Genomic DNA, 23,692 nt, shown 5'->3' with positions numbered 1-23,692 from the left:
GCCTAATGTCTGCTTGAGGTTTCCTTTAGAGGGCACTCCCTACCTTTGGTGCCAGCCATTCTGCCATTCTGATCCTACTTCCCCTCATTACTGATCTTCCTTTTGCTGCCATCCTGGCTTCCTGTCCTTGGATGCCTTTGGAGTTGCAGAGAAGCTGTCTTTTATCTTCCTGGTGTGATACTTGTTTTCTAATAGTAGGAAATCGTGTTTTCTTGTTCTGCCCAGTTTTCTCTCTTTATAGATTAGACTCTTAGTTCCTGCTCCTTGGATGTATGTCAGTTTTTCTCTTACATGGTAATGTTCTGATCTGAGTCCGGTATCTCAGTTGTCTAACTTTGCATAGAGGAACATACCCGTGCTTTGGTGGGGATGTTGTGCTTGTATTCGTGCAGTTTAATGTTGAATTAGCTCTTTGCGGAGACAGTTATGTAAGTAATGGTTTCTAGGGAGTCTTTAAATCCAAAAGTGAGGCTTAATGTCTGAAAAGTAGACTGATAGGAAGAGAGTACTTGGAGAGATGATGCAGTCCCACCTTCTCATGAGACAAAGGAGGAAGCAGGCCAAGTGAAGAGGGTGATGTGCCAAGCATTGTCAGCAGATCGCACATTGGAGTGCCACATGCTCTCCACCCTTGAGGGGAGAAAACCTGAAGACTTGGCTTTTCCTGATGTTTGTTTTCTTGTTTGTAGAAAAGTATTGTTTCTATTTGGATAGGACTGAGCCCAAGATTAATCTTTCAGATTCTTAAGTATTTCCACCCATGGCATTAGCTAGCTTTGTATCCATAACAGAGTTCTTTATAAACATGGGCTAAGCTAATTCTAGCTCATAGAACTTTTCTATGTAAATTGTAGGAAGAAAAAAAATCATCAAGTGTAAATTGTTGCCCTGGGTCAAACTTCAAATTATTTTATTTCTTGTAGTTTAATGAGATTTATAGTGAGGAGATGGAAGGGATTTTTAAATCACAGGACTAAAGGGGAATGGCCCTTCCTGCAGCCATTCTGGTCCCATCCTTTTCCCAGAACACCATTACAGTTGGGGTGGGGGCCTGCAGCGGGCTCCAAGCCCTGGTGAGGAGTGTGTGTGTGCAGGAGCTGCCATGAAACACCTTTCAGCGGCTCAGGGTGGCAGACTAGTGTTACCATGGCAGTTACAGACATCAGTAAACCCATGGGTCATACGGATGCATTTCCACCTAGAAGCAGTGGTTTGTTTCTTCAGTGAGTCAAAGAAACTTAAGATGGAGGAGACCCTAAGGAGTCATGTAAGTTAAATGATCACCCAGTGGAGAGTGCACCTCACAGTGGGAATAAGCTCTGCCCATTTTTTTTCCTAGGTGCGAATTCAGGAAAGCACTCTCAGTGATCCTTTTCTTCATGTTGAGATGAAATGTGTCTTCAGAATTGTTCTTAGTTGTTCTTGGTTGTGCAGGCAACTGGACAGAACTCAGTCCCCCTTTAAATGCTCTCCACATGGTAAAGACAGCTCTTACGTATCTTTTTCTCAGTTTCCAAGGGCTCAAATAGGTTCATGTAAAGTCATCACCACTTCCTCAAAAGGAAATTAACAAAAAAATTTTAATTCAGACTTCTGGCAGATAACGTGGCAATTATAATGAGAATAACACAGCAGAGAAAATAAATTTTGGGACTGTTTTTCACTGATTTGTAGTACCTGGTGATACTTAAGTGTCCTTTTTTCCCTCTCCAGGTAGAGGTATTTTTTGTTGAAAAGCGAAGAGCCTCATATAATACAGAGCTTTCCCCTTCTGCTGATAACTCTCACAAACACTTAGCATATGTCCATCCATAGTTTCCTATTAAAACACACTTTGGGGGTATGTGGTGTATGAATATGTGCCGTTTTTCGTGTTCTTCCCTCCCATCTTCACGTTCTACAACTTCACAGCAGAATTGTCTTGTCAGGTGCATCTTTTACCCAGCTGTCCATGTTGATGCTTGTTGAGGACTGGGCTCTGGACTTCCTGTCCTTTTGCTATTCTCAATGACTTGAGTTTCCTTCTAGAGAGGTCTTATGCACGTACAAACATGTATATCTCTTTAACACGACTGGTTACACATCAATGTAATACATAGCTGCAGGCCAGGCGCAGTGGCTCACACCTGTAATCGCAGCACTTTGGGAGGCCAAGGCAGGCAGATCACTGAGGCCAGGAGTTCAACACCAACCTGGCCAACGTGGTAAAATCTTGTCTCTACAAAAAAAATACAAAAATTAGCCAGGCATAGTGGCGCACACCTGTAGTCCAGCTACTTGGGAGGCTGAGGTGGGAGAATCGCTTGAACTTGGGAGGCAGAGGTTGCAGTGAGCCGAGATTGTGCCACTGTACTCCAGCCTGGGCAACAGAGTAAGACCCTGTCTCAGAGAAAAAAAAAAAAAGAAATAGGCCGGGTGCGGTGGCTTACGCCTGTAATTCCAGCACTTTGGGAGACAGGTGGACGGATCACGGTGTCAGGAGTTTGAGACCAGCCTGGCCAACAATGTGAAACTCTGTCTCTACTAAAAATACAAAAATTAGCCGGGTGGGGTGGCGCACGCCTGTAGTCCCAGATACTCGGGAGGCTGAGGCAAGAGAATCGCTTGAACCCAGGAGGCAGAGGTTTCAGTGAGCCGAGATCACGCCACTGCACTCCAGCCTGGGCAACAGAGTGAGACTGTCTCAAAAACACAACAACAACAACAAAAAACTGCCTCCTCTTGTTCACTGACACTGGGTGTATGGTTAAAGCCCTCTTAACTGACCTGTTTTGAGGCACAGAGGTTTATTTAATCGCCAGTCATTTGGTACAGGGCTAAGACCTCCTATTTGAAATGGGACTGGTTGGATTCTATATATTTTCTTTTTTTTTTTGGAAACAGGGTGTTGCTGTGTTGTCCAGGCTGGAGTGCAGTGGTGCCATCATGGCTCACTGCAACCTCGACCTCTGGGGCTCAGGTGATCCTCCCACCTCAGCTTCCACACTGAGTAACTGGCACTACAGGTGCATACTACCATGCCTGGCTAATTTTTCTTTTTCTTTTTATTATTTTTATTTTTTTTGGTGGAGACGGGGTTTCGCCATTGTGAACCCAGGAAATCTGACAAGTCTCAGTTAATTTAGAAAACTTACTTTGCCAAGGTTGAAGACGCGCACCCGTGACCCGGGCTCAGGAGGTCCTGATGATGTGTGCCCAAGGTGGTCAGAGCACAGTTTGGCTTTATACATTGTAGGGAGACATGAGACATCAGTCAGCATATGCAGGACGAACATTGGTTCGGTCTGGAGAGGTGGGACAACTCGAAGCAAAGGCAGGAAGACTCCAAGTGGGGAGGGGACTTCCAGGTCATAGGCAGGTAAGAGACAAATGGTTGCATTCTTTTGAGTTTCTGATGAGCCTCTCCAAAGGAGGCAGTCAGATAGGCATTTATCTCAGTGAGCAGAGGGGAGACTTTGAAGAGAACGGGAGGCACGTTGGCCCTAAGCAGTTCCCAGCTAGACTTTTCCTTTTAACTGAGTGATTTGGGGGCCCCAAGATTTATTTTCCTTTCAGACTGTGTTGCCTATGTTGGTCTTGAACTCCTGGGCTCAAGCGATGTGCCCACCTCAACCTCCCAAAGTGCTGGGATTACAGGCATGAGCCACCATGCCTGGCCACATACTCTCTTATGTAAATGAAATTGATAATATGTCATCTAGGATTTTCAGCATTCATTTCTTTTAAGTGGAACAAAAATTTAAGAAACTCATAATTAATGTAGGATTCTCTGAGATTTTAAAGGTTTTCCCCCAGCTGACTTTTTCTTTTAAACAAACAGCTCTTGCTCTTCTTCCCAGGCTGGAGTGCTGTGGCACGATTGTAACTCACTGCAGCTTCAAATTGGGTTCAAATGATCCTTCTGCCTCAGTCTCCTGAGTAACTAGGATTATAGGCACAGGCTAATTGTTTTTATTTTTTATTTTTTTAAGAAATGAGGTCTCACTTTGTTGCCCAGGCTGGTCTCAAACTTCTGGCCTCAAGTGATCCTTCTGCCTTGGCCTCCCAAAGTGCTGGGATTATAGGCATGAGTCACCATGTCCAGCCATAATTTTTTTAAGGCAATTTGTTTTTCTTGAAATTTCAGTGTGGTAAATTTAATATTCATAGATACATTTCTCTTCACTCTTTCATTATTTTGAATTATTTCTAAATGTAGTTACATTAACTAGTGAAACTGGCATAAACAGGTTTGAGAGCAAGTGAAACTGAGTCTTACTAAGCACACATCATCACTGGTGGGGATCGGTGTTCAGGGCACACTAGAAGGCACTCTGCTCATGGCATCAATTAATATTTTACTGTGGGGGTGGAGACCTGGTCATTCATCAGGTCGTTTATGGAGGTCAGTGATAGTGCTTTGTGTTCTGCCACCCTTTGTTTACCCAGTCCCGGACTGAACCAATGCAAATGTTTAATCTTCTGGCTCTACAAAAATGCTACAGTGCACATCAGGCACACTGCAGGTTTGTGATACCACCACAAGAAAGCCTGACATCCCAATAAAGCAGGTCACACGAGTTTTACGTTTCCCAGTGCATATAAAAGCTGTAACATGTTTAGAAAAACAATGTATATACTTTAATTTAAAATAATGGTTAAGGCCGGGCACAGTGGCTCAGGCCCGTAATCCAGCACGTTGGGAGGCCAAGGTGGGTGGATCACCTGAGGTCAGGAGTTTGAGACCAGCCTGGCCAACATGGTGAAACCCCGCCTCTACTAAAAATACGAAAATTAGCTGGGTGTGGTGGAGCACACCTGTAATCCCAGCATTTTGGGAGGCTGAGTTGGGTGGATCACCTGAGGTCAGGAGTTCAAGACCAGCCTGGCCAACACGGTGAAACCCCGTCTCTACTAAAAATACAAAAATTAGCTGGGTGTGGTGGAGCACACCTGTAATCCCAGCTACTTGGGAGGCTGAGGCGGGAGGATCACTTGAACCCGGGAGGCAGAGGTTGCGGTGAGCCGAGATTGAGACTGTGCCACTGCACTCCAGCCTGGGCAACTGAGTGAGACTCCATCTCAAAAAATAAGAATAAAACATTGGTTAAAAAATGCTCATGATCATTGAGCCTTCAGCAAGTCTTAATCTTTTTGCTGCTGGAAGGTCTCGCTTTGATGTTGATGGCTGCTGACTGATCAGAGCGGAGGTTGCTACATGTTGGGGTGACTGGCAATTTTGTAAAATCAGACAACAATGAAGTTTACTGCATTGATTGACTCTTCCACAAAAGATTTGTCTGTAGCACGTGATGTTGTTTGATTGCATTTTCCCACAATAGAACTACTTTCAGAATTGGAATCAATCCTCTCAAACGCTGCCACTGCTTTATCAGCTAAGTTTATGTAATATTCTAAATCCTTTGTTGTCATTTCAACAATGTTCACAACATCTTCATTCAGCATCTACTTCCTGAGTAGATTCTATCTTAGGAAACCACTTTCTCTGCTCATCCATAAGAAGCAGCTCCTCATCTGTTCACGTTTGATCATGAGATTGCCGCAATTCAGTCCCATCTTCAGGCTCCACTTCTGATTCCAGTTCTCTTGCTGTTTCCACCACATTTGCAGTTGCTTTCTCCACTGAAGTCTTGAACCCCTCAAAGTCATGGCATCTGGAATGGTGAATCCTTTACAGGAGGTTTTCAATGGACTTTGCCCAAATCCATCAGAGGAATAACTATCTATGGCAGCTATAGCCTTAAAAATAATTTCTTAAATATTAAAACTTGGAAGTTGAAATTACTTCTTGATCCATGGGCTGCAGAATGACTGTTAGCAGGCATGAAAACAACATTCATCTCCTTGTACATCTCCGTCAGATCTCTTGGGTGACCAGATGCTTTGCCAGTCAGCAGGAATGTTTTGAAAGGAATCTTTTTTTTTTCTGGGCAGTAGATCTTAACAGTGAGCTTAAAATATTCAGTAAATCATTTTAAACAGATGTGCCGTCATACAGGCTTTGTTTCATTTATACAGCACAGGCAGAGTATATTTAGCGTAATGCTTCAGACCCCTAGGATTTTCAGAATGGTAAATGAGCATTGGCTTTAACATAAAGTCACTGGCTGCACTAGCCCCTAACAAGAGAGTCAGCCGCCTTTTGAAGCATTTGAAGGCTTCTCAGAAGCGATCTAGCTATTGGCTGGGCACAGTAGCTCACGCCTGTAATCCCAGCACTTTGGGAGGCTGAGGTGGGCAGATCACGAGGTCAGGAGATCGAGACCATCCTGGCTAACACGGTGAAACCCCGTCTCTACTAAAAATACAAAAAATTAGCCAGGCGTGGTGGCGGGCGCCTGTAGTCCCAGCTACTCGGGAGGCTGAGGCAGGAGAATGGCGTGAACCTGGGAGGCGGAGGTTACAGTGAGCCAAGATCGTGCCACTGCACTCCAGCCTGGGCCACAGAGCGAGACTCCGTCTCAAGAAAAAAAAAAAAAAAAAGAAGCCATCTAGCTATCAAAGTCCTTAGATGGCATCTTCTTGCACTATAAGGCTGTCTCATTTACACTGAAAATCTGTTTAGTGTAACTGCTTTCATCAGTGACCTTAGCTAAATCTTCATAACTCACTGCAGCTTCTACATCAGCACTTGCTGCTTCACCTTGCACTTTTATGTTAGGTCTTAAACTTCAAGAACCAACCTCTGCTAGCTTGAGACATGTTTTCCTGCAGCTTCCTCACCTCTCTCAGCCTTCATGGAATTAAAGAGAGTTAGGGCCTTGCTCTGGATGAGGCTTTGGTTTAAGGGAATTTTGAAACTGGTTTAATCTTCTAGCCAGACCACTCAAACTTTCTCCATATCAGCAATAAGGCTGTTTCTCTTTCTTACCATTTGTGTGTTCACTGGAGTAGCACTTTTCCTTCAGCCTTTTTTCTTTGCATTCACAGCTTGGCTATTTGGTGCAAGAGGCCTGGCTTTTGGCGTGTCTCAGCTTTTAACAACTCTTCTTCACATGCCTTCTTAATCGTTTCTAGCTTTTGATTTAATATGAGAGGCGTGCAACTCTTCCTTTCACTTGAACACTTAGAAGCAATTGTTGGGTTATTAATTGGTTTCCCTTCAATATTGTCTAGGGATTGGGAGGCGTGAGGAGAGGGAGAGAGATGGGAGTGGCCAGTTGGAGCAGTCAGAACACACACAACCTTGATTGATGAAGTTCTCCGCCTTGTATAAGCGTGGTTCGTGGCACTCCAAAACAATTACAGTAGTAACATCAAGAATTACAGATCACCATAACAGATATAACGACAATGAAAAAGTTTGAAATATTGCTAGAATTACCAAAATGTGCTGTTGGAAAAGAGGCATGGAAAGACCTGCAGAGTTGCCAAAACCTTCAGCTTATAATAAACAGAATGTCTGAAAAACCCAAGTAAGAGAAGCACTGTAAGCTGAAGTGTGCCTCTATCTTTGGGCACGTGTGAGAAATTCTTAGAAGTAGGAAGTGTTAGATCAGAATATTGATGTTTTAAATCTCAGTACATAATCAAATATGTACACTCTCCAAAGAGATCACACCAATTATTCCCCCAGCCACACCTGTTTTCCCACACTTTTTTTTTGAGTCTTCAGATTTTATTTTTGCCAAACTGAGGTGAAATGTAGAATCTTATTCTACTTTTCACTTGCATTTTAAAATACAAATTGAATGAATGTTTCCTGCATTTCCATGAAAGGCCTGCTTGTATCTTTTGCCCATTTTTTAAAATGGGTTATTAAAGAGTCCTTTAGGAAATACTGTAAACATAACGTGCTCCTCTTTTCCCCAGAAATGTTCGAGCCTGCCACGTGTGCCACATTTGTGTTTGTGGTAGAGGAGATGCTTTCATGATTGAGAAGAAGATGCATTTTGTACTTTTTCCCCTCATGTAAATTTATTCATTAAACACAAAAGATTTGTAATAAAATATTTTTTCCTTAAGATTGTTATATAAAGTTTACTGATGAGAAAAACTCCCTTGTCAGTTTATAGTTTAGCTTTGGTTTGAAAATACAGACACTGTAGCACTGCTGTCCAATAAAAATATGAGCCACATATAATTTAAAATTTTCCAACATCTGTCTTAAAAATATAAAAATAAACAAGTGAAGTTAATTTTAATAATATTGTTTCACCCAATGTAAGATACTATCATTTTACATGTAATCCATCCTAAAACTAATAATAAAATGTTTTGCATTGTATTTTTTGTACTAAATCTTCAAAATCTGATGTATATTTTAGACTTACAGCACGTATCATTTTAAAGTAGCCACGTGTGAAGGCTGTAGTGACATGTGGCCAGTACATGTTGGCCAGCACAGCTCAAAATAGTAGTCTATTTCTATGAAAATCCATTAATTTATTCTTTTGGACCTAACATTTGTCCCATCCTCTTTTTTATTTTTTTGAGACAGGGTCTCACTTGGTCAACCAGGCTAGAGTGCAGTGTCACGATCTCAACTCATTGCAACCCCCACCTTCCAGGCCCAAGCAATTCTTCCACCTCAGCCTCCCGAGTAGCTGGGACTACAGGCACGTGCCACTGTGCCTGGCTTATTTTATTTATTTATTTATTTATTTAATTATTTATTTATTTATTTATTTTTAAGACGGAGTTTCACTCTTGTTGCACAGGCTGGAGTGCAATGGCACGATCTCGGCTCACTGCAACCTCTGCCTCCCGGGTTCAAGCGATTCTCCCACCTCAGCCTCCCGAGTAGCTGGGATTACATGCCCCCCCGCCCCCCACGCCCGAGTAATTTTGTATTTTAGTAGAGACGGGGTTTCTCCATGTTGGTCAGGCTGATCTCGAACTCTTGACCTCAGGTGACCCGCCCACCTCGGCCTCCCAAAGTGCTGGGATGACAGGCGTGAGCCACTGCGCCCGGCCCCCCATCTTCTTAAGAAAATAAATTGTATTTATCTGACACATGTTCTTTAATTAGGCTCTAAGTAAATATTATTCTTTACTCAGCTGTAGAAATATGTGCTGATTGTTTCTGTATTTGTAAAATTAATGTAGTGGCATACTCCACTAAATGTATTAATTTAGTGGAAAGTAGTGAGTTTAGTGGTTTAGTGGAATTAAATGCTAGCATTCCCAGTGAGATACCTACTAAAGGGCAGATTCTTTTAGATACCATTTTCCTTGATCTTTTTAACAACTTGCAGAAAAGGCCCCAACACTTACAAATGTGAATTGTAAAAGTTGAGAGCTTAAACAACTAGCCAAGGTGACCCAAATTATATCTGAGCAAGATTCTGAAAGCAGGTATCCTGGCAACAAGTTTGGTGTTCTTTATACAATTTGTTCTCATTATAGGTGCCTATAATGACTCGGATAAAACACAAGTTACGTATTTTCACCTTACCTAGAAATACGTGAATCACAGAAATAAGCCAGAGAACAGTGTCATTGGAGAATATACTAAGTCACCTTTTCTGTTACTTCCTGAAAAGTAGTGAAACTGACCGAATTAGATGGTGGAGAAAGAACAAGGCAAATTTACAGGAAACCCTGGACTGCAAGTCTTTGTTTCTGCCTCATCTGAACTTTCATGAGACTTTATTTTAGGGCTGGGAGTTTAATATAATAATATATACTGTAATATATCAGTAGTAAATACATGCGAGCCAAAGAAAAGTTGTTCCTTATTAGAATATGCTACAAGTCAAATTAAACTGAGTATAAATAAGCTTAATTATAAAACTAGTTTGTGCTAATAAAAATGTAATATGAGCCACATATAATTTTACATTTTCAGCTGTCAAATGGGATGGAAACATTTCTTTGACCTGACTTTGACCACCACACTCAGTATGGGAGTGCAAATTGTGCTAAACTTAGCTCCCATCCCGTGGTGCTAATAACTTCCTATAAGACTGCACTGTTGCTCAGCAAGTGGTGGGTGCCTGTCCTCCACATCTCTGCTCCCACAGCCTTGGAGATGACCCCTGGTCCGCTGCTCCTCCTAACCCCTTCAGCATGGCTCCACTGCAGTGGGTTCCTGTCAGGTGATCAGTTAAAGCAAAGAGGAGTAGGCTACATAAATTGTATACCTCTGTTTATCCATGTTATCCATTGACAATTAGGTTCTTAAAAATCTGTTGACTATTACTAGCAGTGCAGTGAGATGAGCATTCTTTGACGTATTTCCTTTTGCCCAGGTGGGAGAGCTTTTTCCTGAAGTACGTCTCTAGAAGTGGGATTGTTCGCTCGTGGAGTATTTGCATCTTAAGCCTTAATAGGCCTTGCAAATGGTGTCAAATAAGGACCTAGTTTTTCTCTCCTACTGTAGATAAGCAGTTTTCCCAGAGCCATCGATTGCATCATCCATCTCCCTACTGATCCACACGGCCACATCTGAGGCAGGCAATGTCAGTGTCTGTGGTGTCCGTGCTGGGCCCTCTCTGCTGCTCCCTTGTTCTCTGTGTCTGTCCCCGGCACCAGCGCCACAGTCGGAATTACTGTTGATGCACAACTTGACACTGGAGAGAGCAAGCCCTCCTCCACGTTGTTTTCTTCAGAGTTGTATTGGCCGTTCTTGGTCCTTGATCTTTTGTATAAATTTTGTTGTGTAAATATGAGTGTATATGTAAATATTCTAAAAATGGTGTATATAAATAATTTTTTTATAATTCAGTGTTTGCAGTGCAACATTATAAAAATTACATATCGAAATCTTGTATAAATAAAACTTGTATAAAATCTGGTTGTAAAATTCCATACACACACATACCTTTTGGGATTTAAGTTACATTTGCATTGAATTTCTAGTCTAATTAGGGGAGAATTACTATCCATGATTAAGTCTTTCTTTAGATGACCATGGCCTGTCTCCATTTATTAAGGTCATTTCTGTATTTTGACAAAGGTTTTTATAAACTCTATAAATCACACTTTTTTTTCTTACTAGATTTTTAAAAATTTTTTTAGGGGGCAGAGAGGGGACAGAGTCTCACTCTGTTGCTCAGACTGTAGTGCAGTGGCGTGATCTTGGTTCACTGCAGCATCTGCCTCCTGGGTTCGATTGTCGTGCCTCAGCCCCCCAAGTAGCTGGGACTACAAGCATGCATCACCACACCCGGCCTAGATTTATTTTTAATAGTTTGTTGCTGGTGTTTTGGAAACAATTGATTGCGTGTATTGGTTTTATTTCCAGAAAACTTAGCGAACTTTTTAATTAGTTCTAATAATGTGTCCATACATTCATTCTCCTGGATTTTCTACCAGCACAGTTATATTGTCTGTGAAAACTGGCAGTTTTGGTTCATTTTCAATTCTGGTAACTTTCTTTTTCTTGCCATACTGTCCTGGCTTATATTCCTAGTTGCTATTAAGAATGGGTTAATTAGTTGAGATTCTTCATTTGAATTTTTTTTTTTTTTTTTTTTTTTTTTGAGGTGAAGTCGTGTTCTGTTGCCCAGGCTGGAGTGCAGTGGCAACATCTTGTTTCACTGCAACCTCCACCTCCCAGGTTCAAGCGATCCTCCTGCCTCAGCCTCCCAAGTAGCTGGGAGTATAGGCATGTGCCACCACGCCTGGCTAACGTTTGTATGTTTAGTAGGGACACCTATATATGTTGGCCAGGCTGGTCTCGAACCCTTGACCTCAGGTATCTGCCTGCCTCAGCCTCCCAAAGTGCTGGGATTACAGGCACGAGCCACTGTGCCCAGCCCATTTGAATCTTTTGAAATGATCAAATTATCTTTGCCCCTCATGCTGTTAATGTGGCGAGTAACTTTAATCTGTTTTTCTAATATTGCACATTACTGGATTGAACTTTATCGTGACAATATTTGTTTTTCTATTTCTGGATCAGTTTGCAAGATTGTTTCAGGCTTTGGCTTCCAAGTACCTAGGTGAGATTCACCTACTCTGTCTGTGATGAGTCCAAGCCCGCCAGCTTTGTGTTGGAGATAATCTCTCAGAGCTTCCTTACAAAAGCATCTGGAGGCCTGCCTTTTTGTTGTATTATTTTGTTTTTGTTGTTTTTTGTTTTTTTGAGATGGAGTTTCACTCTTGTTTCCCAGACTGGAGTGCAATGGCGTGGCCTCGGCCCACTGCAACCTCCACCTCCCAGGTGCAAGTGATTCTCCTACCTCGGCCTCCTGGGTAGCTGGGATTACAGGCACGCACCCCCACGCCCAACTAATTTTGCATTTTTAGTAGAGATGGGGTTTCATCATGTTGGTCAGGCTGGTCTCGAACTCCTGACCTCGGGTGATGCACCCGCCTCGGCCTCCCAAAGTGCTGGGATTACAGGCGTGAGCCACCTCGCCCGGCCTTGTTGTAATTTTTATATTTGTTTCTTTGAAGATTGGGGAAGGTTGGTTATTGAAACTATATTTCTAACTCAGTTTGGGTAACTTATTTTTCTAGAATTTGCCCATTTCATCTGTTTTCGAGTTTTTGACACTACTCTTCTCAATAGAATTCTTACATGATTTTTCAAAGTCTCCATTTTAGCTGTAGTTTTTGACCCCCTTTTAATTCTTAATATTGCCTATTTATAGTCTCCTTTTTTCAGGAATCATTTTTGCCAGAGATTGAACTTGTCTTTTAAAAAATTTGGATGTAGGTTTTGTTTATCCTTTGTGGTATATGTCTTTTAGTTCATTAATTTTCTATCTTTATTTCCTTCTACCTTTCTTTTGTTTATTCTGGTGTTTTTTTTTTCTAGTTTCAGTAGTGGACAATTAGCTTATTTTATTTTTTTTCCTCTTCACTAATAGAATGGCTTAAAGTTACAAGTCCTTAAGCAACACTCTTGTTTCATTCCACAAGGTGGGATATATAATTGCTTAATGGCTTAGTTTTAAATGTTTTCAGATTTTTTCCTTGTTCCACGAGTTACTTAGAAGCAAGTTTTAAAACTTAAATAGTCTTTAAATTTTTAAGTTGAGTTCTAATTGAGTGGTGGTCTGAGAATGTTATTATGATTTAATTGTTTACTATTTGTTAAATTTTTTTTTAGCTCCTGGCCAGGTTTTATGGTTTTTTAAAAAGGTGTCACTTTTAATCATATGTTCAATAAAGTAGATTTATTAATTGTGTTTGCATCCTCTATACATTTTCCAATCCCATAACCTGTGTTACCAAGAGAGTTGGGTCAGTCTCACCCTTTAACCTTGGATATATCAATTTTTCCTAGTAACCTTCAGTTTTTACTTTATATGTTTTGCAGCTATGTTATGAGATACATGTAATCAGAGTTACTGAATTTTTAAGTTCTTGACCTTCTCTGTTCTTAATAATGATTTTTATCCTACAGTCTGTGTTATCTGAAAATAATATAACCAACTTTCATATGGTTAGTATATGCTCGGAGTACTTCTTCCATCTCTCTATTTCAGCCTATTTGTCTGTATGGTTTAGGACTGTTGAATGGCCTGTAGCTGCTGTTAAGAGTTGGTCAGTTTAGTCTGTTAACATGTATTTAGATTACTGATGGGTTTGAATTCATTCCTCTCATCAGTTTTGTGTTTTATTTAATACCTTGCTTTTTCATTGCTTCTTTTACTTCTCTTGCCTCCTATTCTTTTTTCTTGTTTTCTCTCCTTTCTTTAACAATTGTTAATACAGTATAATATAAGCAGTAATAATGTACATCGTAATGAATACCGCTGAACCTACCACCTAATCCAAGATCTAGAACATTGCCAATAACTTCCATTTGAATAAGAGTTTAGTTTGAATGTTAAAAACTCTTTGTTTTTCCTAGATAGTCTTTAAATTTTTAACATTCATTCTCAACAAGGGCTAAAATTACTATGTCTACCCTCTCCCCAAATAATAAGAATCTTGAAACCTTGCAACTTCATATCCCCCTTCCACCTTATATATTATTGCTGCCTAAGCATTTTAATTCTGTCTTTTATTTTGTACTTGCATATTCTGCTTATGTACCTATCTATAATTTAATTCCCTCCAAATTTTATTGTTGATATTAGTATAGGATCACCACTTGTTTCACTTTATCTAAGTTGCTGGTTTATCAGTATTTCTTCTTTCTGGTCTGTCTGGCTTTCATTTTCTTGCTGAAATATGTCCTTTAGTAGGTCTGTCAGCAGGGATCTATTGGTAGTAGTTGCTTTCTCTTTGAGTATGTCTATTCTCATTCTTAAATGAAAAATAATTCTTAATTCCAAATTGACAGTTATTTCTTTCGTCATAATTTATATATAGCCATTATCCTCTGGTATGTATTGTTTTAAGTGGTCTGCCCTTGGTCTCATAGTATTCTTTATGAGTAACCTGTCTTTTCTCTCTAGTTGCTTTTAAGGTCCTGCTCTTGTCTTTGGTGCTCTGAGGTTACTCTGTAGTGTGTTTTGATCTGGATTAGTTTAAATTATCCTGCTAGACAACTTCTCTGTCTTTTTTGGGATGAGGGAAGAATGTTGTATCATTAAATCTTAGAATTTTCTCAATATTTTAAAAAATGTTTCTTCTCTGTTCTTTGGATTTTTTCATTTCTCTTTTTGTTTTGGAACTCCAGTTACAGACATATGTTAGAGTTTCTCATTCCATGGTTCTTAGCTCTTTCATTCGTTCCATCTCTCGATTTTTTTCTAAATGTCATCTCTTATGCTTTTTTGTTGTCTCAATCTTAGTTCTGTCTCCTGAAGTTCTTGAGTCTAATCCTACTTCTAATCCATCCTTCCTTCTTCTTGAGCTCTGGGCTTTTAGCCTCTCTACCATTTGGGTTGATCTGTAGGTATCCTTTTCAGCCTGGTAGGTGGTTTATTCTTTCCTGAGGGGGATTGCTTTCTGTTTTGTTAATATCTCAGTTTGGGCTAGGGGTTCCCAGACAGATGGGCTTGGTTGTAGAGTACTAGTCCATTGTCCCTACAGCTCAAGAGATGCTTCTACCTGCCAGCTCAGGATAGTCAGAGAAAGCATCGTTAGTCCCCTCTACACTAGTGGGCTTTTCTTCTTTTTTTGATCTACCTATCTTCTGTTGAGGGTGTAGCCCTTTTGGGGATCATGACTTTATGGAATAGGAGGGTATCTCTTCTCACCTCCTACCTTGAGCAGACCCAAACTTCTCCCCTGTCCCTTTGAGGGCTGAAAACTCAAATGTCACAGACAGACGTTCACACTTCATTTGGTCTGAATATTGCTAGCCATGGAATTTCTAAAATTTGCTTCTACGAACTATTTATTAGTTTCAATGTGCTAAGCTTGCTGGGAGGAAATGCTGGTTGTGAGCATCAGCACAGAAGCATTCTGGATGGTTATTAGCACAAAGTTAACATTTGATTTTATAATATCTTCTGCTAACAGTGTTTTTTAAACTAACTCTTGACGGTGTCCTGTGTACTAGGTACTGTGCCTGTGCTGACTTCCTAGCTTTATTGGAAGTTCCTTGACAGTGGACCGAATCCCTACCACTTACTCTTTCTCCATCTCCCTCTGCAGTTCTGAGCCCTCAAAAACAAAACAGCAACAAAAAACACACTTGCACTAGTTGCTGATTGGTTAATCCCCACGGAAAGTTACCAACAAACCACAGCAGTGACATAGAAGGGAATGCCTATTTCCACATCTAGGGAGGCCCACCTGCCCAGTTCCGTGCTGCTGACTTAGAGCATGGCTTTGCTAATGATATCCTTGGCTCCTTCTCTGCCTCGAGCCGCAGATGTTCTCTGCCTTCTGTGATTCTGCTCCCCTCCCTAGGTGGTGTCATGAAGTGCATGGTGTTTCTGCTGGCTCCTAGGCTTCTCCCTTGACCTTGCACATACAGTTGCCTGCTCCACATCCTCCACCTGCCCAGTCAGGGCATCACACCCCCTTATCCATCCAGTCTTCCTTGAATTTTACCCACCTCAGTGAGGGCAGCTCTTCCCAGTCACTCAGGCCAAGAACCTGTGCCTTTCTTAACTTCTTTCACACCCCTCTTCTGGTTAATAAGGAACTTCTTGGTGCTACTTTCCGAATATATACCAAATCTGGCCATTTATTTCCTCCATTATGCCCACCATAATGCAAGCCATTGTCATCTTTAGACTGAACTATAGTAGGCCTCCCCTGCCCTCCCCTCCCCTCCCCTGCCACTCTCCACTTAGTGTCAGTGTTCCACGGAAAAAAAAAAAAAAAAAAAAAGTCTGATCTTGTCTTCTGCTGCTTGCAGCCCCCACCCAGCTCCCACCATCCTCAACAGCACCCATGGCCCAGCTGCAGGCTGTGCGGACCTGACCCCATTCCCTGGGTAAGGCTAGGTGTGCCCCTGCCTCTTGCCCTGTGTGGGACGGTCTTGTCCCCAGATACCTGTAGCTGATCCTGTGCCCTATGCAGGATTCTGTTCACCTGCGACTTTGCCAGAGGTTCAGACTGACATCTCTACAGATTGCTCGACTCCCTTTATACCCTTAAAAGAAACAGTGGCAGTTATCACTTAGTAAACACAATGGATGCAGAAGTGACAAGTCCTTCCCGGAGGGTGGAGACCCCCTGAGAGTAGGGATTCCGTTCCGCCCAGTCCTGCGTATCCACCGTGGGCTCAGAGGCCACACACCGGTTCTTTTGCGTGTATGCACCCATGTAGAGATGGAGTCATAAGTAACGCACGCTTTAAAGGAAGGGGATTTTATATTTTGGGGGGAGATTAAGTTGATTGCCAAGGAATCGGGTGGGGATAGTTTATAAAAGTGAGGGACATAAGGAACAGACACGCAGGAATGAGGGAATGAAAGCCCCGGGGCTGCCTGGGAGCCTCACTGCGCTGTAGGACCTCGTGCCGGTGGGGCCATCCGCTTACGACGTGGTGGGCATCCTTCGAGGTTTTTCTTCTGTGATTTTCGGGAGTGGGCGCACTGGTGACATCTGCTTCCAGAGCAGCCATCCTTCCTGCTCCCTTTCTGGTCTTCGGTTGTTTCCACTCGGGTTCTTGCGGGGCGCGCTCCCCCTGCTTTCTGGAGGTGATTAATATCCCAACTCCTCGGCACCGCCTTCCCCACCCGAAAAAAGGATGCAGAACCACGCCTGGAGTTGGGTGGGCCTCCCGGGTGCTGGGCGGCCCGGGGCGGCGGGGACCCCAGCGGCGGGGCGGGCGGGGCGCTGACGTGTCCAGGCGGGATTGGGCCGCCGCCCTATATAGCAGCCGGGGCCCGGGCGCCGCGCCTCGGAGCGTCCCGGCTTCTCCCGCGCGGCGGGCGAGCAAGCGAGCGGCAGGACCAGCGGGCGGGGGCCCACGAGTGAGCGCGCAGCACGGGGCTGGGAGGCCCGGGTGGGCGGGCGGGACGGGCGGGCTCGGGGAGCTGCCGACGTGGAGGCCGCGGAGGGGGAGGGGTCCGGGTGCCGCGGCCCCCACCCGGGCCCCAGGCTGTGGCCCCCGCCCGCGGGTGTCCTGCCTACCGCGCGTGGCGGTTCCGGGCCGGACCCGGGGCCGGCTCCGAGTCTCTTCTGCGCGTGGCCGTGGCGCGGAGGGGCGCGCACAAACTTTCTCAAGTCCCGTGGCGCCGCTGGGCCACTCTTGGCCGCAGGCTGGGCTCCCCCGCCTCCTCCCGGGGCTTCGGTGGGGCACCCCCCGGGTCGTGGCCGCACGGCGGGGGAGGGGAGGCCGACCTGAGCCCAGGTCGCTGACGTTGGCGGGGCCGGCCCTCCCCTCCCCCGCTCCCGCGGGGTGCCCCCTCCCCCAGCTCGGGCTGCTCTGGCCGGCGGGGGCGCCGTGTGCGGCCAGGGTGGGGGTCCCTGGGAGGCCATCGGGGTCCTTCCCTCCAGGTGGCGGCGGGGCGGGGGTCTGGGCGCAGGCCGGGCGGCGGGGCCCCCGCAGCACCTCCACCTGCCGCGCGGGGCCCGCGCCCGTCTACGTGTTCGGGGGTGGGGAAAGCTGCTCTTCTTGGGCCTGGAGTGCAACTTGGACGTGCCCCAGGGTCGTGGATGAAAAATACATTACGGAAAAATACCGAATTTGGATGAAAGGCGGGGAGGCCGAGGGGTTGCTGTCCCTTTAAGCCTGTCCCCGCCCGCGGGCCCTCGTGGCCTGTGGGAGGGCCGTGCTGAGGTGGCATCTGCGAAAGTTCCTCCATGCAGGATGGGTGCCGACTTCCAGAACTTGGTGAGAAGTGCGGAGCGGAGCCTGCTTTCTGCTCGCCAGTCGCCTGCGGCCTCTCCTAGATTTCGATCTTGTGATCTTTGAGTGGATCAGGATTTTATTTTCCCATTCTGAACTTTGGTTTGTGGTCTTGAGTAATTTTACTTTTGGAAGAGAAGTCTGGATTTCAGCCGGAGGTTTTTTTGATGCCCTCCATACCTGGTCCTGTCTGGTGCTTTAAAGCACTTGGGGGTCTCATTAACTGAGGCTGAAATCAAATTCTTCCTGGAGTATTACTGATAATTCTCTTCGAACACTGTTGCCCATTGAATATGTAGTTGGCAAAACTTATCACAAGGGAATCAACTTAATTACTTCCTCGTTTAAAAGCAAAAAAGTAGAACCCCTCATGTGAAGCCTTTCCTGTTGCTGTCAGAAACCTGTTAAACTTGTGCTAAACTTGTAAGCACCAGGTTTCCCACGTAACACAGCTCTGTCAGGACTCCACGTTTTGCTCTACACGTATTAGGGCGGAAAGGGGTCTTGGTTCCTGCCCTCCTTCCTTTAGTTCTAGTTCTGTTTGCTGAAAGTTAAATTCTGAGATGCGACCTTTTTTGCTGTGGACGTTTGCACTCTGGGAAACAAAATTAAAAGTCCAGGTTCAGTATAGTTTGAGGTTTACATTAGGTGGACCTGGACACTGATTGATCCGAGCTTCCTATGGGAAAAGTAGTTGAGAGAGCCAGAATCACGAAGGGACTGGGGCCATATGGGAGGGACTGAAGGAGACAGGAGACAGGGCTCACCTACCAGAAGGAGCCTTGGAGGAGAGCGGACTTGTTCTCCATGGCTAGAAAGGGGAAAGAAGTTGTAGATTTTGTCATAACTTGAGGTGGAGCGTTTACAGCCATGCAGGGGTGGACCTGGGCCCTGAGAAGGCCACGAATGTCCTGTCCCTAGTGGTATTAAGAAATTGGATTGGAGTAATATCTGAGGTTCCTTTCAATCCTGATATGGGCAGTACTGTTAGATCCAGTGAGAATCCGAGATACCTGATGTTTAGCCTCTGTTCTTGGGTATCTAGGCCTGCCCAAGGTATCCTGGGATCTTCAGATAGCAAGTGGAGCTGCCTGGTGCTGTCCTAGGGTTGCTGAAAGATCCACATGGAACAGGATGAAACCCTCGTGGGTGTTGTCTGTGAAGGCAGAGCCAGGAGCAGGGCAGAGCAGTGAGGGGTGGACATGGAGCTGTAGGGACAGCTTCGTAGGTGCTGCTTTGTTGAACCAGAGGCAGGTGGACCCCTGGGCTGCACCTCACTGGATTGGGAGCACAGAAGGAAAATGAGACTGGCTTTTAAGAAAATCTCACCCAGAATTTCAGGTGGGGACAGGGTCTACATTTACATGTGGGTCATCAAATGCTTGCTTAAAACGCATTCTTCGAAAACAGGTTTTTGAGTTGTTTAGAAGAACAACAAAATGTTGTTTGATGATACCAGAACCCTAGGTGTTAAATGTGTCTCTAGTTGTGAACCATTCGTTACAAGCTCTGACAAACTGCCACTTGGAATCTGGAGGCTAGGGACCCAGTATAGCCTGTCAGACCAGTCTGGAGTTTTCTGGAGGTCTACCTTCTGCCTTACCTGGCTGCCTGAGGGTCTGTGCATGCCTGAGGAACATGAGAGGCTCTGCTCCAGGGTCTCCCTCAGACACAGGAGTAGGTTCCCTTATGTTGAGACTCCTTTCAGTATAGGGTCTGGCTGGACTTGGCTTCTGAAGGGTGTGTGAGTGGTCTCAGAAGAAACTGACACTGGGTACACAGTGGGGATTGGCTCATCACAGCTCTGTGCTGGAGAGTCAGTGTGGGCTGACATGGACGGAACTGCATTTTGCAGACTTCTAGTGTGGCTGTCACTGGGCACTGGAGACTTGCCCAGAACCTGGCTTGATAAGGGGGTGGGTGTCTGGGTTTAAGAAGTGACATTGGAGCCTGGGACAACCTTGAGTGAGAGACCATGCCAGGTGGATAGTCAGCAAGCAAGAGTGGGAGGGCGGAGGGTGGATTATTAGACACCTGTTGGGGCACCTTAGCCTGGAGTGCCCTGCCCCATTTTGCTCCCAGACTGGACAGACACTTGGAATCTCAGGGAGCTCTTGCCAGGTTGTGAATGTGCTACTGTGACACTTCGGAGAAATTTTCTCACTTTAGTCTTTAAAACTTGCAAACTAGAATTTTTGGTGATGCTTTTAAATGGAATACTCTTGATCAGTTTGTCCTACCTTTCCCCTTCAGTCTTGGGGTACATCTGTGTGTCTGGTGCATCTGGGGCCCCATAGTGTCTCTGGTTTGTGGCAGGTTCCCTGTGTGACTCAAGCCCTGTATTTAGAGTTTTTAAAAAACTCATGACCAAGATTAGAATCCAGAAATACCACCAGTCCACATCCTCTGCTGGAAAGGCGAGACCCTTTAATCCAGTCTACTGGGTGCACCCCCGTTGCCATGAACCGCCTTCTCAGCTCCCGACCCGTGTGTCTTAAGGGCATGATTGTTGTCGGGGTATTCGTAGTAGTCTCCAGTTGAGTGGGGTGTTTCTGTTACTGTCATTGCTTTTCCCACTTTAGACACATGCCTCACTCCTGTCAGCAGTTCCGCCTTTTCATGGTTGAGGAGCACATGTGGTCACCGGCTTCCCATCTCCAGAGTCCCCTAAGGCGAGGTGACTCACCCCTCCTACTTCACAGAGTTCTTGGTCCTCCCCAGACAGCCTTTGAAGGTTCCTTTCAATCCTGCGATTTTATGACCTGGTTTCTAAATCCCCAGTGGATTAGAAAGGGCTGAAGGACTTTTACAGGATAACAGCCAGAAGAACAAAGTAACTGCAAAATATACGGAGAATTCTTGAAGACAGTAGCTCTTGGTCACCATAAGCGCTGCAGAGCCCCCGAGGTCCACATTCTGTTATAGGTCAGAGCCCAGCACAACAACCCCTTCTTCTGGTTCAGCCGCCTAGCGGTTATGTGGGGTACAGGAAAGATGATCCAGCCATGCAAGAGAGCACCAATAGATTTGTGAGGATTTTACTTCAAAATGGTTAAGTTTAGAAGTTTGGCACTTAAAAGATCACTCCCTCAGGTCCCTGGAATAGTTGTCCTCTGCAAGTTGGAGCTGGTTCAGGTTTTATTTTAATATGTTTTGTTTCAAGCTAATGGTTTTTTTTCTTCCAAGAAACTAGCCTGAGTATTGGTGTTAGTAACCAAAGCATAAATAATATCTTGACCTTCTCTGATTTTGAGGTAAAAAGATCTGAGTTGTAAAATGTAGATAAGTAACTTTTCTCTGGTTTCCTCTCTCTTCTCTCCCACTTCCCATCCCATACTAGCAAAAGCTGGCAGGCTGACAGGCAGCCTCAGGACGGACTTTCTGGCTACTGACCGTTTTGCTGGTAAGTTTGACCCTGTCTGAAGACTTCCTGTCCCTGGGCTGTGTGTGGACCTGGGAGCGCAGGGATGCGTATTTTCTTAGTCCTGTGTGTACCTTCTTTCTTTATATCACACCTTCAAGTTTCTCGTGGTTTGTCAGCGACGTCTCCATAGCTTCACCTCCCAGCAGGAACCATCTATGGACGTGTGCCCCTTAGATGTGTCATCTGGCTTCCATCTGTTTTTAATCTTTTATTTCTTAAATGTGAATTATGTTTATTCAGTATTATCTGAGTTGGGGTCTTGCTTCTCTTTAGGATTGCAGGCCTTAACTTTTCTTGAACTTGGGGAGAGATCTTAATTATGTTATAAAAATTATGCAAAATTCACTCCTTATTACTTGGCCTTGTTGTGCCAGTAATTGATGCGTAATTGTGTAAAGAAAATGGGTTCTTCCTCACCGTAGTAGTTTGGAGCTCACCTGGAATTGGGGAGAGGGAGGGGAGGAAGCTAACATTCCTACCTCAGAATGCTGAATGTACCCCATTTTTCAAATGAGGGAGCTGTGGCTTTCAGAGCCCATACCCTACTGAGCACTGTGGCTGTGCTAATCTGAGAAACTCAGTGCCCTGCCTGGTTCCCCTGCTGTGTGGGTTCTGTCCCACACCTGGGAAACAGAACGGAGGAGAATAACCAGTCAGTGTGGATCAAGGGCATTTAGCGCAATTTGTGGGTCTGTTACTCTTGCTACAAAGCACTGAGGCTGCTTTTTCCTGTCACGCAGCTACCACTCATAACCACCTGGTTAAGCCGAGATTTGGAGGTGGTTTAGTTTGGGGCCTGGATGCACCTTACAGACAGAGACTGGCTGGCTTTTTGTAGCAACTGTCATGCATTTTGTAAGCATTAAGAGGTGTGTGGTGAGCAAATTGTCAGAATAACCAAGGTCACTGTTAGGAGAACGATCCTGGTGTTGATCTGTGCCTGGAGCCTGGGTCAGGCAGGTGGCAGGTTCCATGGTCCCCCCACGCCTGCAGTTAGGGGTGGTGCAGACTGTGTCTCTGTGGCCCCTGGGGTGGAGAAATGGATGCAGACTGCCCCAAGTGGAGGATGAGCTCCTCCGTTACAGGCGACTTTTGAGGGGACAGTTAACCAGCTGTTCTAGGACAAGCTTGTCCAACCCAAGGCCCAGGACAGCTTTGAACATGGCCCAACAAGAATTTCTTAAACTTTCTTAAAACATGAGTTTTTTTGTTTGTTTTGTTTTGTTTTTGTTTGTTTATTAGCTATCATTAGTTTATTTTATGTGTGTCCCAAGATCATTCTTCTTGCATTGTGGCCCAGGGAAGACAAAAGATTGGCCACCCCTGTTCTAGGACCTCCTTTACTTGCATTTTCCCCCCTTTTCATCACTTGGTGGGAGTTTGGATATCAGCTTACGACAGAGGTTGTGAGGAAAATAAAAAGGTATGGTTTGCTGGTAAAAAAGAGAATAAAACTTTCGCTAAAACTCTTCTTAGGTTAACAATCTCATAGATAATTGAGGGTTGTACTTTGACTTCTGATTTATTCTTCTTTGCTTTAGTGGTTTTCCCGGATTGTGTGTAGGTGTGAGATCAACCATGAGTTCCGTTGCAGTTTTGACCCAAGAGAGTTTTGCTGAACACCGAAGTGGGCTGGTTCCGCAACAAATCAAAGGTGACAGCCCTTTTATGTGCTCTTCCTGGTAATGTCTAAGGCATTGCTCCCCTAAAGCCTTTACCAAATCCTGTGTCTAGAAGTACCTTTTGGCCCTGTGATTGTGGAGCAGGGAGGGCCCAACATCTTGTGCAGTGTTTTTGCATTGCCGTGTGTGCAGGGGCAACTGGCCAGGCATGAGGAAATGAATCAAATACAGTGAGATTTAAAATGTGGACAGCTTTCTGGAAAGCCAGCGAATTTGACCATTGGTAATTAATGCAGTCCTTTTCAAAACTGCTTTTTCCTAATTGTGGTGAACTAAAATCTGGGCTTGAAGCATCCCAGAGCATTGCTTAAGCCTGCCTCGAGGCTGAAGGCTGGACCCTGGCTTCGGAGTTCTCGAACGCCACTGGCTGGGATTAAGAGCAGTGCTGTACAGTAGAACAGACTACAAGCCACGTGTGCAATTTTTAGGATTCTCTGGTACTTATTAAAAGGGAACAGGTGAAATTAATTTTGATATTTTACCCCA

The 23,692-nt window shown here is 44.6% G+C and overlaps 1 protein-coding gene across 3 annotated transcripts in view; it reads left to right on the top strand.

Annotated features, from left to right (window-relative positions):
- HDLBP (high density lipoprotein binding protein) overlaps positions 1-23,692 on the top strand; it is an 89,722-nt gene that overhangs the window by 26,623 nt on the left and 39,407 nt on the right. For 2 of the 3 annotated variants that reach the window (XM_030803351.1, XM_030803352.1), the window contains exons 2-3: positions 21,441-21,503; positions 23,066-23,178. In XM_030803351.1, coding sequence (XP_030659211.1) covers positions 23,103-23,178 — 76 coding nt within the window. In that variant the 5' untranslated portion in view covers positions 21,441-21,503; positions 23,066-23,102. Of the gene's footprint in view, positions 1-17,096; positions 17,223-21,440; positions 21,504-23,065; positions 23,179-23,692 lie in introns of those variants that run through there. The other variant, XM_003278897.4, reaches the window with a different exon arrangement.

This window comes from Nomascus leucogenys, chromosome 22a, assembly GCF_006542625.1.
Source record: "Nomascus leucogenys isolate Asia chromosome 22a, Asia_NLE_v1, whole genome shotgun sequence".
NCBI classification, from domain to species: domain Eukaryota; kingdom Metazoa; phylum Chordata; class Mammalia; order Primates; family Hylobatidae; genus Nomascus; species Nomascus leucogenys.
Note: the sequence above shows the minus strand (reverse complement) of the source record. Positions and strands in the feature narration are given on the sequence as shown.